Source organism: Danio rerio, chromosome 10, assembly GCF_052040795.2.
Source record: "Danio rerio strain M-AB ecotype USA chromosome 10, GRCz13ab, whole genome shotgun sequence".
Taxonomy (NCBI): domain Eukaryota; kingdom Metazoa; phylum Chordata; class Actinopteri; order Cypriniformes; family Danionidae; genus Danio; species Danio rerio.
This window is the reverse complement of record NC_141030.1, coordinates 22,991,744-23,008,412: the sequence shown is the minus strand read 5'-3', so window position 1 is coordinate 23,008,412 and position 16,669 is coordinate 22,991,744. Positions and strand designations below refer to the sequence as shown.

General features: G+C 36.8%; 1 protein-coding gene across 2 annotated transcripts in view; it reads left to right on the top strand.

The window, feature by feature from the left end:
* si:ch211-127i16.2 overlaps positions 1-16,669 on the top strand; it is an 83,910-nt gene that overhangs the window by 52,771 nt on the left and 14,470 nt on the right. For both annotated transcript variants that reach the window (XR_015500993.1, XM_087270450.1), the window contains 2 exons: positions 2,096-2,254; positions 11,894-11,980. Coding sequence is in view for 1 of the 2 variants with exons in the window: in XM_087270450.1 (XP_087126576.1) it covers positions 2,096-2,254; positions 11,894-11,980 (246 nt within the window). In the remaining variant the exon portion in view is untranslated. The remainder of the gene's footprint in view (positions 1-2,095; positions 2,255-11,893; positions 11,981-16,669) is intronic.

The following is a 16,669-nucleotide window of genomic DNA, read 5'->3' as shown; positions in this document are numbered from 1 at the left end:
TCTACAAAGCCTAGTAGAGCTTGATTAGCTAGCTCAGGTGATTGGGGTTGGAACTAAACATTGCAGGACACCAGCCCTCCAGGACAAAGTGTGGACACCCCTGTATTATGAAAAGGTTGACATGCATGCAAATTCAAAAAACACTTTCTTTAGTCCCTTTCACACAGTGATACCGGTAAATATCCGGAAAATTTCCGATATGACTTTACTGGTAAATTCAAAATAGCGATGTTTACACATGCGAGGACATTATGGAATTTTTTCAGGAAAAGGCCGTTCACACATCTATTCCAAAATACCGGTAAATTCTGACATCATTAACCAGAAATGAGCTCTAAATGGCTGGGCTTGTATTTGTAAACATTTGACTACATTACAAACTCTGGGGATGGATCAGTATTGTGAAAAACTTCTATGAAAACATATAGAGAAACACTTTCGCATGTCGAGATGTACATGGTATGTGTGTGTGTGCTGGCGCTTACCAGCTGCTTCATGGGCACACGCGACGCATCAGGCAACTGAAGGAAGAAAAGCTTGAAGGTAAACAAACAACAGCTTATCATAAGCATCTTATCGATAATTATTTACACAGTTAATTAAGCATTAAGAAGGAACATGTAAACCTTATCTGACTAACATCTAGCAGCTAATTGTGTCTGGAAAAATATTCAAAGGACTTTATTTTCATAAACCGCTTGTTTCAGAATCGAGTGTTCTGATTGGCTAAAATAGACATCTCACGTCAGCGCGTTCTAGATGTGCACGTGCTCTTTCAGGCAATCTTCCTTCTGTGTTCACACAGCTCAGCATTCCGGCAAATTACCGGGAATGTTACAATTGCTCTTTCTGAAAATTAGCCAGAACAAATTTACTGGTATTTTCAAAAAGGGCCTGTTCACACATACAGACCTTTCCGGAAAATTGCTAATTTTCCAAAAATGTCTGTATGTGTGAACAGGGCTAATGTCTACATTTAATGTTGGCTTTTTTATTATTTGTAATTTTTACTTCCCATTTTGTCAATCAGTTGAATAATCAGGAGATTAACTTAAAATTTTGTGCATGCATTGAGCTTGGATATTTGGTTCGATTAGATTAGACTGTTTTTGTTACTTTAAATAAGTAAGTTTTATTTTAGTGTTAACAAAATGTTCTGTAAAATCTGTTGTGGGTCAGGTGGAAATTTTCTGAGAGAAATTTTTGGCGCAGCACACTGGTATACTGGTTCTCAAACCTGCCTAAGAGCTTAAACCATGTGTTTTAATATTTCCTTATTATCTTTAATTGCATATTTTCATGAATTATGTATAACACATTTATTAATGCACTTGAAGCCACATATGGGACCACCTTTAAGTATGCATGAGTTTGCTAAATGAATAAATGTAAAATATAAATGAGTAGAATTAAGCAAATGCTTTTATTCAAATCAACTTACAAATGGGAGAAAACACATAAGCTCATTGTCTCCCTCTTTTTACGGTGCTCTTAGTTAATAATTCAAATAGCATGGATACAAACGTAGGAATTATTTGATCTTTAAAACATTTCATCTTTTTTTCAGTGAGTTTGCAGGTTCGAAGATTGAGACATTTTTAGAGAAAAACATATTTTTTAATACAGCTGGTCGCATATTGCCCAGCTTAAAAGGAAATTGCACTTAAGTGACAATCAGTATGCAGATATCTTATATGAATAATCACAAATCTACCATTTATTATTCATAATTGTACATAATTTCAGAGCTTTTAGTAGCTAAATCTAATTCTAATGCATGAACTATTTGACCTCTAAAACATTTTATATCACTATATTGATATTAATTTTTGCAAATAAGTTTGAAGGTTGATCGATTTTTTTTATGCAATTTATAAATTGATCAACTTTTTAGTTACAAAGTGAAGCCACTTGAGTGATAATCAGTGTGCAGAAACAATCTAAACACTCACAAATCTATGTAAAATTCATATTTATGCACAATTTGTTAATATTTATGCAGTGAATGTCCATTTAACATCTCTTTTAATAAAGAGTGAAAGCTTTACATTTTCAAGGCTAATAATTCTCTGTATGTTTTCATCTGACTTCACAGGCATTTTGGAGGGAAAAGGGTTTCTCTGGGGAGATTGTGGTTCGCCCCTCTGAGAGCTGCCCTTTGAGCGTCACATTTGATGCTACTAGCCCCAAAGGCAACCCGGCTCTGGTGGGGTTCATCACCGGAATACAGGCCCGCGACTGGTGCGACAAAAAGGTGAGAGAAAAGCATTTTAATAACATATAGAGAGCTGTGCTGGAGTGAGAAATGGAAAGAGGGAGTGTGAGATACAGAGGAGGAAATTTTGTATGTTCCAATGTCAGGTCTATTCTCAGTTTCACACGTTCAGAGAACACTGAGACAATGAGTCAAGAGGTGAAAATAGATACATATTGACATTTAGTTGCTCAAAATCTGCTCTTCTAAAGTAGATCAGACATAATACCCTGCTGAAAACACCATATGTTTTGTTCTGGGGGCTTAGGTGTTAGTTTTTTTATCTAACTGAACTTGAAGAGATCTTATTTTTGCAGTAAAAGGCCCATGGCCATTGTAAGTGTAATATGCTGAGACTTCTGCTCTCATCCACTTATACTTATCATACTTGTATTTTCTATTGGATTTTTTTGGCAGACATTTGTTGGTTTTCGGAAGACCTTTAGAATCATGACATACCATAAGTATAAATGAGATTTTTCGCATGTTTATTAGAAATGTCATTCAGTGTCATTCACTCAGTTGTGTAATTTGAAGTGCAAAATGACATTGTTTGAGATGGCTTTATGCAAACAAAATTAAATCACAACTTATAACTGTATGTCATTACAACTTGACATTACCAAGACAAATGTAACTTGTCATAAATCTGTCATAAACACAATGATATAAACATGTCTGTCATGAATCTGTCACAAACATGATGATATAAACATGTCTGCCATAAGTCTGACATAAACATGATGATATAAACATGTCTGTCATAAATCTGACACAAACATAATGATATAAACATGTCTGTCATAAACCTGGCATGAACATGATGTTATAAACATGTATGTCATAAATCTGGCATAAACATGGTAATATAAACATGCCTGTCATAAATCTGGCATAAACATGATAATATAAACATGCCTGTCATAAATCTGGCATAAACATAATAATATAAACATTCCTGTCATAAATCTGGCATAAACATGATAATATAAACATGCCTGTCATAAATCTGGCATAAACATGATAATATAAACATGCCTGTCATAAATCTGGCATAAACATGATAATATAAACATGTCTGTCATAAATCTGGCATAAACGTTATAAACATGCCTGTCATAAATCTGGCATGAACATGATAATATAGACATGCCTGTCATAAATCTGGCATAAACATAATGATATAAACATGTCTGTCATAAATCTGACATAAACGTGATGATATAAACATGTCTGTCATAAAACTGTCATAAACATGACAATATAAACATGTCTGTCATAAATTTGACATATACATCATGATATAAACATGTCTGCCTTAAAGCTGACATAAACATGATTGTATAAACATGTCTGTCATAAATATGCTATAAACAGGATACAAACATGTCTTTCATCAATCTGACATAAACATGACAATATAAACATATCTCTTATAAATCTGTCATAAACAAGATGATATAATCATGCCAGTCATAAATCTGACATAAACATGACAGTATAAACATGTCTGTCATAAATCTGTCATAAACAAGATGATATAAACATGTCTGTCATAAATCTGACATAAACATGACAAAATAAAAGTCTGTCATAAATCTGTCATAAAAAAGATTATATAAATCTGACATAAACATGACAAAATAAACATGTCTGTCATAAATCTGTCATAAAAAAGATGATATAAATCTGACATAAACATGACGATCAAAAACATGAGGCCATTCTTATGAAATTTAGTTGACAGAACGTTTTTATTTAGTGAAAGGGCAAACATCCACACCCTCCACACACACACTCATACACTACGGACAATTTAGCCTACCCAATTCACCTGTACTGCATGTCTTTGGACTGTGGGGGAAACCGGAGCACCCGGAGGAAAACCATGCGAATGCAGGGAGAACATGCAGACTCCATGCAGAAACATGAATAATGTACATGGATAATATAAAAAATAATATTCATAACAATACAACTATTAGCCTTCCTGTCAAATTGTGCTTTTTTTCAAACATTTCCCTGAGTGCTTTTTTTTTCAACACGTTTTTAGTAGGGATGTCCTGATCAAGTTTTTTTGCCCTCGAGTCCGAGTCATTTGATTTTGAGTATCTACTGATACCGAATCCTGATCCGATACTTCTATAATACATAAAGGCTTTGTAGAGACATGGGTGTTGTGGATGAACTTCATATGTCCATGGTGAGCAAAACATATGGTACATCTTATAATAGAACTGTCAGGGTTCTGCCACTTTGGTCTTGTAAATTCTTGTTTTGGTGGCAGAGCTCTGACACTACTCATGTCTGGTCCTGTTTCTGTCTCTGTGTGCGCGCGCGCCGTCGTGGGTGTACGCAGAGTGTGCGCGCTTCTGCTTGACGCGGCCGCGCGCGCGCTCTGCGTCCCTCAGACGCGTGCGCTCTTGTACTCGTGTTTGTGTTTTCGTTTGTCAGCAGCGTGGTGTTTCATTCCCAGCGTCTCAGTCTTGTTGGTTTCGGTTTTGGTCGGCGCTGGGATGAAGCATGCACGCTGCGTGTGTGAGCGCACGGTGAGTGCTTTCATTCATCGTGTGCTCGTGTCTTGCGTCTTTTGTCAAAGCACGTGGCTCGGTGTTTACATTGTGGTCACGTGCTTTTGTCGTGTGCTTCAGTGTTGTGTTATGTGAGCGCATGGCTTGTATTGTCTCTCTGTGTCATGCGCTCTCCCGTCTATTGTCTAGTCCCACCCTCCTTGTTAACCCATTATTAGTTTGTCATGTTCACCTGTGTGTCAATTTACTTTTGCTTTATAATCCCCCTCATGTTTTCAGTCCTTTGCCAGTTCGTCGTCGATTGTTTCCTGTCTTGTTGTGTCCAGCCCTGTCTTGTCCTGCCAGTCTAGTCAAGTTTGTTTGTTCGTTTATTTATTTTATTAGAGTTTTCCCCCTCGGGGTTGTTTGTTTTGCCTTTTTGTTTTTATTTTATTCTTAATAAACACCCATTATTTGCTGCACCTAAGTCCTCGCTCCTTTTTCCCCTCACCGAACGTGACAAGAACAAGTAATTTGTCAGAAATCTTCTTATAAAGGGCTGGCAGAGCTTTCATTGTAAAAAGTGGCAAGATGACATTTTAAATCGAGGTTCTACATTTGTTTTTTAAGGGCACAGATTTGGTGTGTTAAATGTAGCCCTTTCCTTTACACTTTTTGCAATGCCAAGTTTACATATCTTACAAGTTGGCTATGACAATGTTGTCGTCATCAACTTTATAATACCTCCAAACCGCAGACATACTCGTGCTTTGCACTTCAAGATCTGTGTTCTATTTTGGCCGCATTTAACCAATAGCATTTATGCAACAAAGGGATGTCATGCCGTGTTGCTGTTTCTGTGTGAAGTCAAGAGGTCTAACTCTGTGCCACCGCATAACTATAAGTGTGTAAAAAAAATAATGACTATATATATACATATATTGGGAGGAAACACTTGATTCCAATCGGGTCTGAAACCACGTGATCGGGCCCGAATGGACATCCCTCGTATTTAGTTTTAATAACTGGGTTCAACACTCTGAGAAGTCCTGGGTTATTTAAACCAAAATTGGGTAAAATATGGACAAACCCAAACATTGGGATATATTTGGTCCTATAAATTTAATTTAAAAAATTAACCCAGCATTTGGTTTAGTCTGTATTACCCAGCATTTTTGTCTTTGTCATCATGACAGTATATAATATTTCCCGTCTTCTACATACTACATCTACACTAACATCATATTCTCCTTTCTTGTCAGATTGCACAGCTACTGAGAAATGCCTTTTGCTTTTGCATTTTAGTTACAGCATCCAGCAGCAACAGACCAATCATGAAACTGACACAAGCGTAGCTTTCATGCTAGTCTAAGCTAGTCTTTCTGCGAGTGTTTGTGGCAGATCAATGAAAACGCTAATTAATTTTCTCCATAACCAAACTGTCAACGCAAACAAGCGCTATCAGATGAGTGATTACCTTAATGTCTTTGCCACAGCGTTAAACTGCAAGCGTTATCTTGGGAGAACAAATATTTCCAGCTCTGACTCTTCAAAGGATCTCTTCATGACTGATAACATGCCAAAATATTGATTTATCTGTTACTCGTCGCTCCGTCAAACAAAGATTGCCACACATCCTGCATGCTCAAAATAACCAGCCTAAAGCTAAAATCTATGCAAACCAGTCACGACCAGAATTCCCTCTTTTAGATAAACTGGTCTGATAAGCATGTTTCTTATGACAAACCTCTCCCAAGCCATCCGTAGTCATGCATTATAGATGGCAACAGTTCTTCTAAGCCACTCAGAAGATAGTCGTGTCATTCATAATGAATCAGATGGACAAGCCAATCTAGTTCTCTTCTGCTAATACAACATGCTAATTTGTGCTTGCTACTGTAGTATTTTCTGTTGAAATCTCCATCTTTCGCATTCATTAACTGAGATTGCTCTTGGGAAACTGACGAGTCATGTCCTCAGCTTCTTTATACAGATGTGCAGAGAGCTCTGACTGACTACTCAGCATTGCGTGTGCTTTCTGCCGTTACTCCGCATTAACTTCACATGAATGAGCTGGCAAAGATTGAAGTGTGGACATGAAGTGTAATTTTGTGCGGTTTGTTTTATGGCCAGGCATTAGAGATAGTGGCTGGCCCTCTAGATCCTTATGGACACTTTTATAACAACCCCCCCACAGATGGTTCCTCCGCCGCCCCGTCCCATACCTGCTGCACAGCCATAACTGCACACTGAATTATGGTCCGGGACACTCGGTTCAAGTGGAAGTGTGCATAACATGCAGATGCAGGGTTTTATTCGCTCCCATAACATCTGTCACTGCTTGGCATAGTAACAGCAGGGGTGCGCGGCCCAGCCCCTTTCTGCTCATAACTCACGGAGACCGAAAAGGAAAGGAGTTATTCAGATTGATGGAGGTGGAGGAGTCAGAACCAGTCTGTATCTTACAGTGAAGAAAATGAAGTCAAGTTTAGCATGCTGTCAAAAAGATGGCTTATATTACTGTTTTTGCCATTACTGCTGGTTATTTATTATTATTATTATTATTATTATTATTATTATTATTATTATTATGTATTTTGATGTGCGATTAAAAGTCATATTTTTTGCATGCACATTTAGTTTAGTTTAGTTTATTTGTTTACAGGTTCAATGCACATTAATAAACATTACTGTAAAATGTGCCAGAATTAGCCAAGAATGGCTATTTTTCATCCGTAGACCCTTTACAGAATGTTAAAAAGTCACACCTAAAATAGAAGCACAACATTAAACATTAAATACACTTTCATAAGAAATACAGTTAAAAAAGTAAAGAAAAGAAAAAAAAAAAGAAAAAAAAAAGAACAGACTGATGGGAGCAGAGAACAACAAGCCAAAGACAACAGTACAAATGTGTCAATAATACAGTACTAATGCTGACAATGCTGATTTGTCAATAACCAATTTCTAACATGAGACTGAAAAGAACGAAAAGTGCATGATCTTCTTATTGTTGGTGGGATGGAGTTCCATTCCCCAGCAGCTCTCACTGAAAATACAGATTGACTGAATTTGCTTTTTTTGAGAGGAATAATGCAGTCTCCTCTGTCACCTCCTCTAGTAGTTCGGTGAGCAGTCGTTCTAATATTTATAAACTGATTTAATGGTGAAGTCGGGTTATGTAAAGTCTTAAACATTAAACAGATATGTACATATGTAATTAAATTTTCCCAACTAAGCAGGTTGTATTTCTTTAATATTAAACAGTGGTGATATTGAACTGATTTCTTATCAAGGGTTTTTATGGATTGTTTGTATAAAGATTTAAGTGGCTTCAGAGTAGTGATGCTGGCTTGGGACCAAGTGGTTAAACAATAAGTGATGTGAGAAATGATCATGGAGTGATAATAGATTAGAGCAGCCTCACATAACATCTGATCACGAATAAATCTAAAATTTGCTAAACTGAATCTGACCCGGTTACAAACCTTTTTAACCTGAGACTGAAATGATAGTTTTGAATCTATTAAAACTCCAAGGTACTTGTACTCATATACAACTTGTAATCTTTCCCCTGATACAAATACATCTGGTACTACACTTAGCCTACCATTCTTAGAAAAAAACATACACATGGTTTTAGAGATGTTCAACTGTAAACAGCATTGATCTAACCAGGCTGAAAGATGAAACCCATTGTATGCCATTTGCAAGTAAATTAACATATATAAATAAAGTTAATGCTAAATGCAGTTACAGTATGCACCTTTGACACTTACATCTCGATATGTTATTCATTCATTTTTTTTTCTGCTTAGTCCCTTTTTAATTCTGGGGTCGTCACAGTGGAATGAAACCGCCAACTTATCCAACATGTGTTTTTGCGCAGTGGATGCCCTTCCAGCTGCAACCTGTCATTGGGAAGCATCCATACAAATTCATTCATACACATATACGGACAATTTAGCCTACTCAATTCACTTATACCACATGTTTTTGGACTGTGGGGAAAACCGGAGCACCCGGAGGAAACCCACGCGAACACGGTGAAAACATGCAAACTCCATACAGAAATGCCAACTGACCCAGCTGGGGCTTAAACCACTGACCTTGCTGTGAGGTGATTGTGCTACCCGCTGTCACATTGATATGTTATCTCAATAGTAATGTGTTTATTTATTTGATAACTAGTGATCTAGACCAGGGGTGTCCAAACTCAGTTATTCGCTTTAACCTCTATTAAACACTCCTGAACCAGCTAATCAATCTCTGTTTAGATATACTAGAAACTTCCAAGCAGATGTTTTGAGGCAAGTTATAGAGATAAACCCTGCAGGACACCGGCTCTCCAGGACTGAGTTTGGGCTCCCCTGATCTAGATAGTTAAGATATTTGTAAAACATTGGTTTTGTTTAGGTTAGGTGACCGACCAGGGAAGTTTTTTCATTAAATAATTCTTAAATATTTAATGATGTTTTGTTTTGTTTGACAAATGTGCTTCTAGAGGCAAAGTGGTTGAGAATGTTTTTGTTTATGCTTAAATGTTGCATGAAATGCAGGGCAGAAAGCTTTAGGAGCCAGATTAGTCCCAATAATAATTCATGGAAAAAATACAACAATTTCACATGCATAAAAACCGAATTAGTATTTACAAAGCGGATATATTTACTAACCCCAATTCTTGTTCACAACCAACATAAAATACATTAATTGTAAAATGCAATTCACATATGCAAAACACAATTTACAAACATACAGCAGTGTAACAAAAGATTTCAATGTTTCAAATTCATGAGTTTATGTTAACTGTGTGTATTTTTTTCTTGCAGCCCACCCCCCCAACACTTGTAACTTTTAGCAAATAAAATCCAATAATTCAACTAATTATAACTATAGACATAGCTGCTATTTACACTAATGTTTTTTGTTTGTTTTAAAGGTGCTGTATGTAAGTTTTTAACTAATCTAAAGCATAAAACCATGATATGTTTGCAGATATTTAGGAAACATGCCAAGTAAACATACTTGTTTATCTGAAAAATAATGCTTAAGTCAGATATTCTGCTTTGAAAATGTGCTTTCCATGCCGGAACATTGTCTTTGTTTTGGTAATTTTAACCTGGCCATTGCCAGTTTAGCCAATTATATTTCAGCGTCCTAGGGTTGCCTTGATTAAAAACTGCATATTTAATTCATTCGTTCGTTCGTTTGTTTGTCAGTCAGGAAGGCTGCCGAAACATGTGTCTGTGACTGAAATGCGACCTCCAGTGGACAGTAACAGACTCCAAAATGAAATGCAGATTCAGAGTTTGACATGAGGTTATTAATTAGCAAATGATATAAATATTACGATCGTAAACATAAGGTAAGCAGGTTACATTGTAACCCAGTGTCCTAACAACACACTTTGTGATAACACACTTTGATTGTAAAAGGACTGAAAAACAAACTTTTGAAACAGATGCGCAGCCAAGACTGGTAGGCTTCAAATACTGATGCCAGCCATTTAGACTGTAGTGTGGACAGAGAATGTTTTTTTCTGAAATTCAGTAAAACCTCCAGTTTGCATGAGGAGCTTTTTCACTTTATAACAAAAATACTCCTCATGCAAACTGGAGGTTTTACTGCAAACGAAAGTATAGATAGACAATCTATTGGCCGCATTTCAAAACAAACAATTTTTTCTACAGTATATTTTTTTTCCTTATCTCCAGACCACTAGGTGGCACTGTGCCAAAACTGTGCAGTTAAGTTCTGGTCACTCTTCTCTTAAAGCACACCAAGTTTGGTATGAATACATTAGCTGCGTCCCAAATGGCACACTATACACTATGCACTCATGCACTATGTACTTATGCACTTACACACTCAACAGGGTAGTATATGTATGTAGTGCTGTCCCAAATGGCACACTAATGTTTTTTTACTAAGCGGAAATTCAAACCGTTTCCCTGATGACGTTTGACGGTTGCCAAATCAGTGAAATAAACGACTGAATTATCAAGTAATACCTGCCGTGAGTATTGCCGCATTTACCATCCGGAGGCGCTATAATCACTCTCGTAGGAGAATTTTGCTTTCACTATCCAAAATAAATAAAGTTATTCAACATGTGCGTCCGATCGCTCCGCCCCTTTCGCTACGTAAGCAAACCTGCGGTCGTTGAGTGCGTGAAGTGTCCATCATTACACACTTCATTTTAGCGGCTGAATGAGTGCATCATCCGGGTAATTAAAGTGCACTTATTATTTTGAGAGTTTTCAATGTGAACACACTACTTACACTATTTATACTACAAAATGGCGTAAAATAGTGCATAAGTATGCGATTTGGGACGCAGCTATTATGTTTTGTGTACCAAAGTTTATAGACTGCATGATACTAGGAAAATCTGCAATATGCAATATTGTTGCTACGTATTGTAATAACGATATTTCTTGTTATATAACATGTCCCTAGATAAATGCTATTATTATTTATAAATTTAATAATCATATTAAAAAAGCAAGTTATATATTGTTTAGATCTAATCACATCTAATTCAGACAAATTTGGATAAACAACCTACGTATGCAAGATAAACACTTGGCACACACTGTAAATCGATTGCCTTTATTGCACCTCTCTGTGATATGGATGTTGCATGTACTATTGTCAGCTCAGCTTCCATCCCAGCAGTTTCAAGCATCATACTAGCTTGACATGAGAGAACAAACCTCATTGGTTCTTGTAAAAGCTTAAACATAATGGTGTGACATGAAAGAATAAACCTTGTTGTCAACTATGCTGAATTCTGTAAACACTGTGCACTGATCAGTGTTTAAACATGTGAATAAAAGCTAATTAAATTGTTTTTTCTCATAAATCATAATTCATGTCTCTTTATAATATGAGGATTAACTCGTTGATTCATTTGGACTTATTTTTTGATCTCGTTATTAACATTTTAAAAAGGCCAGATTTTGGGGTAAATATACTTTCAATGCAGAGAGAAATCTCTTAGATTCTATTACTAATGTCTTTATTTGGTATTCCAAACCAAGAAATGTGTTTATCTTCAGCACATGTTATCCTGTAATAGATTTTCTTTTTGTGAAATGATAAAGAAATATTTCTGTGCTTATTTTAGTTGGAGGAGAGAAGAGATGCAGTGATCTCCAGCCTGGTGAAGTACCTCGGCCCGGAGGCGTCCACCTACATTCACTATGCAGAAAAGGTGTGTGGGGAATCTCAGCCAATATGTTATCTGAGTCACAGAATTTCTAGGCATTGTCTCGCGAAACCCTCCGCTTCAGCTTTATTTTGGAGCATTTATGGAGCTTTTTCCTCGTGCAGCCTCCTTTGTGGTGCACCTGGAGTGTATGGAAAACAGTTTGAGGGAAATGGAGAAATTATGCAGAAAATATTTTGTGGCAGCTGTTGCACTGTTGCAGGAGAAATTGTAGAAAATAGACTCAAACCTTTTTTTGTGTGTGTGGCAGTTTTTAGTGCATTTTAAAGTATCTGACTATATAAAAATATGTTTTTTTGTTGTCATTTATGTTATTAGGACTATTTATTTACAGAAATTTACAGAAATAAATTATATACATTTTAAATGCAATTTTTTTTCTTATACTCCACCTATTTTGCTAATTTTTGCAAATAAGATTTGTCAAACAGTTGCAGGAATGAACTGGAAATTTGCCTTTTTTTAGTGACGTGATTTTCAGTAAAATATGTTTATAAAGTGGAACCAATTAATAATTACATAAGCCATTTTAAAATTGCACAGCTTTCAAAAATGTAGTCATGCACTTAAGACAGATATTTCAGCTCTAGTTTTAATATAGATGTTAAAATTAAGAAATACTGTGGAGACCTTATAATAAAGCATACATATTTATGATAGATCTAATTATTTACATTTTTATGTGTATATTTTATGCATCAATGCAGAATCATTAAGACTGCAGTGATTTATAAGAATATTATATTCCACAGCTCATTATGCAATAAAGTAGGTACTGTATATCCTTTTAACAAATTCAGCCATAATTTCTCCTTGAGAGCTACAGTTGTTAAGGTGTTGTTTAGTAATGTTTTTAAGACATGGTCTACCAAATTACTTTCATTTAGATGAAAACCTTAACATTTTCATGCATTTTTAAATTAGACCTCCGGCAATGTCAACAGCATGACCTATTTTACAGCCGGTTTTCATTTGTGGAAATTACAGATGTCATTCAGGCAAAGCTGCAGAAACTTTCCATATGTGCTTTTAAAAATAAGACTGCCAAGTATAAGTATTTAACTTAACCTTTCATTTGACCTATTGTTTACACGCTAACCAGTATACATTCATAACAACACAGTTCCACATTCAACTAATCTGATATGTTCTGTCAAAGATATACGGCTATAGATTTCCCACAATGCTACATTGTCCAACAGTTTGGAAGCCATACAGATGAAACAGTCAGTGAAATCGTCTCATTGTTTCGAACAGATCCAAATGTCAAAGCTCCTGTGTTCTCTCTGAATGAGTCAGCATGAGAAAACAACACGCATTGTCCAGAATCAGGCATGAACCTATTAAGACCTGCTAGAGTTCATCACCTCCTTGACAAGTCTCAATGTGACACTCGCCACGGGCATCAAGCCAAATGGAAATCTCTGCGGCCGCTTCTATTCCTCGCTGGCCAAAGCTGAGAACCGGTCCTCCACTGCGCCTGAATGCACCATTTCACACAATAGAAATGGGAATTCTTTCCCCCTGAGAGGTAAAAAGGCACCATAGACCTTGCAGAAAGCCTAATTGAGATTGACAAACGGCCACATTGGTTTGACAGCCATCATCTACAACAGTATGTTAACATTTTTCCGCCTTGGCGCGAAAGGGGCTCAGGCCACTTTAGCACTCTAAAGTGAAAAGAGAGAATAGCCTTGAGCAACTGCTTGGATTGAGGATCGCGGAGAGAGCTGGAGAGGATGATGGGAATACTGACGGCAAGGCCATTTTCCAGTGAACTGCAGCTCAGGAAGGAAATACACTACCTTTTCAACTAGAAAATTACCTTCAGAGTCCAGAGAAGTTGTGTGTGCTGAGTTTATGGGGTCATTGCGGAAAGCAGAGATGCCAAAATGCTGAGCTATAATACACATTTGCTTTCCATGATAACCTACAAAAACATAGTAATAATAAATGGCATTCTTAAATTACATTATAGAATTTTTTTTATAATTCTGATTTACTATTTTTCATAATTTAGATTTTTCTCTCAATTATTAGTATTTAATCATTTCAAATTTGTCCATTTTGACTTTTTAATTCTTGCATAGTGTGTAATTATTTGAACTTTTGCTTTATATTGTCTAAACAACTAATTTAATATAACCTTAAGGAACCATAAGTTAATTGTTTTTGCGTCAAATTTATGACAGTCTCATGATTTCAGCTTTATCTTTTAATTATGACAGTACTTCACAATTTTTACGTCTTGTCAATTATGAATTTTATCTCATAAAATTCATCTCATAACCATGGCTTAGTACCTCATAAATTTGTCATACTTATGATTTTCTTTTCTTATTCATCAATAATGGGTTTTACTCTGAGGGTGCTTTCACACCTACACTTTTGTTTCGGAACGTATCTCGTTTGCCCATTTAGCACGGTTCGTTTGGCATATGTGAACAGGGCAATCGCGTTCTGTTCCGCGCCAAAGTAATCGCTCCGAGATCGCTTGACTAAGGTGGTCTCGGCTCGATTGAAACGAACCCTGGAGCGGATCGATTGCAGTGAGAAAGCGATCCGATCCGAGCGCGGTTATATCACAGTGTTTTATGGATATGTAATAGGCTTACGGCTATATGAAGAGAGAATTATGAGTAGGGCGGGAAGTTTCGCGAGTCTCCGGATGCCCGCAAACAAGTGATGATCTCCCGGTAATCTTGCGTCTCCCTCCCGGTCCTCAAATAGGCATCGTCGCGCACCCTTCTCACCCCTCCCCACCGCGTCTCTACTCAGACACGTCGCGCGCGCACCCTGTCAATCACCACCAAACCACCACCTCTCCTGACAGCTGAGCGGGACGCTGCAAAATAAACCCTGACACTCTGACCAATGTGAGGAGAGTTTACTCGCACGTGACTTGTTTTAGCTCTTTTGGTCCAAATAGAAACTTTGCAGTGTGAATGCGAACCGCTCCAAGAGCAAAGAGCAACAATGTAACAATTGTAATCTCTGTTTCGGAACAACTGAATCGATTCACAGGTGTGAAAGCACCCTGAGTTTCTTAGTCCAGGCAATTTGATTAGTGTTGATTTATTTATTTATTTTTTTTACACTACAGGGTATACAAACACTCACTGGTCACTTTATTAGGTACACCTTAATATTACTGGCTTGGACTCCTTTTTGCCTTCAGAAATACCTTAATCCTTTGTGGCATAAATTTAACAAGATACTGAAAAAACTCCTCAGAGATTTTGTTCCATATTGACATGATAGCATCACGTAGTTGCTGAAAATAAGTTGGTTGTACATTTATGATGTGAATCTTCTGTTCCACCACATCCCAAAAGTGCTCTATTGGATTGAGTCTGGTGACTATGTAGGGCATTTGAGTACAGTGAGCTCATTGTCATGTCCAAAAAAACAGTCTGAGATGATTCACAGTTTATGACATGGCGCGTTATCCTGCAGGAAGTAGCCATCAGAAGATGTGTACACTATAGGTATAAAAGGATGGACATGGTCAGCAACAATATTCAGGTAGGCTGTGGCGTTGACACGATGCTCAATTGGTACTAATGGGCCCAAGTGTGCCAAGAAAATATTCCTCACACCATTACACCACCACCACCAACCTAAACTGTTGATACAAGGCAGGATGGATCCATACTTTCATGTTGTTGATGACAAATTCTGACCTAATCAAGTCACTTACAGTAAATCACCTTTCTTCCTGATTCTGATGGTCGGTTTGAACTGCAGCATTGACTTGCTGCCATGTGATTGGCTTAATAAAATCTGCGTGGGCAGGTGTACCTAATAAAGTGGCAGATGAGTGTAGGTCACCTTCAGGGTGTTCTTAAATTGATATAGATAAGCATTTATTTTTAAATATGCTGGCCAGTTATCTTTAACTTGTGTTGACACCTTGTGGTGTGGAGGTGCCATCACTTTATTATTCAGCAGACTGTATCAAGCTAATAATGATGTTACTATTGTTTTCATAGAAATATGATGCAAACATTGCATACTACTGTGTAATTAGAGTCGCAGGAGGTGTCATAATACTGTATTTTTTATCATTTAAGTCCTAAAACACATTATGAACATGCTAAGCATATTAATTGACTGGGATTATTTAAAGCTTTTGCTTCAAGTACCTTCAGAAAATCTACAAGAGCATTTAAGAGCATTCAACATTTACAAACTTGTCTACTTAAAACCATCAGGGTATTTCGTGCAAAGCCTGCAGGGCTCTAACTATGAATAATGTTATGAATAATGAATAGTCATTCATTTAATTAAATTATAAATAATTTCTGGACCTTTTATTCAGTTTGAACATGAACTGAACAAGCATAAAGGGAACATTTAGTCCAATCCACGCTGAATTCATTGAAGTGACCTTATTAAAAGTTAGAAATAGGAGGTTGCGGTGAGTTTATGATGATGTGAAGCTGCATTAATATAAAAATAACCCACTGAACGAGAAGAGACATAAGAAGACTGTCTGCCAGACAATGAGACGTTCGGTCAGTGTCAATGTTAAAGGTACCTGCATATTAAATCTGTCTCTCTAGGGAAATAAAAGACAAATGTAAACGTTTCTCCAATCGTTTTATTAGCCTGAAATTGGAGTTCACATTGACACACTGAGTGCTGCGAAATGTTAATTGTTTTGTTGTGTTT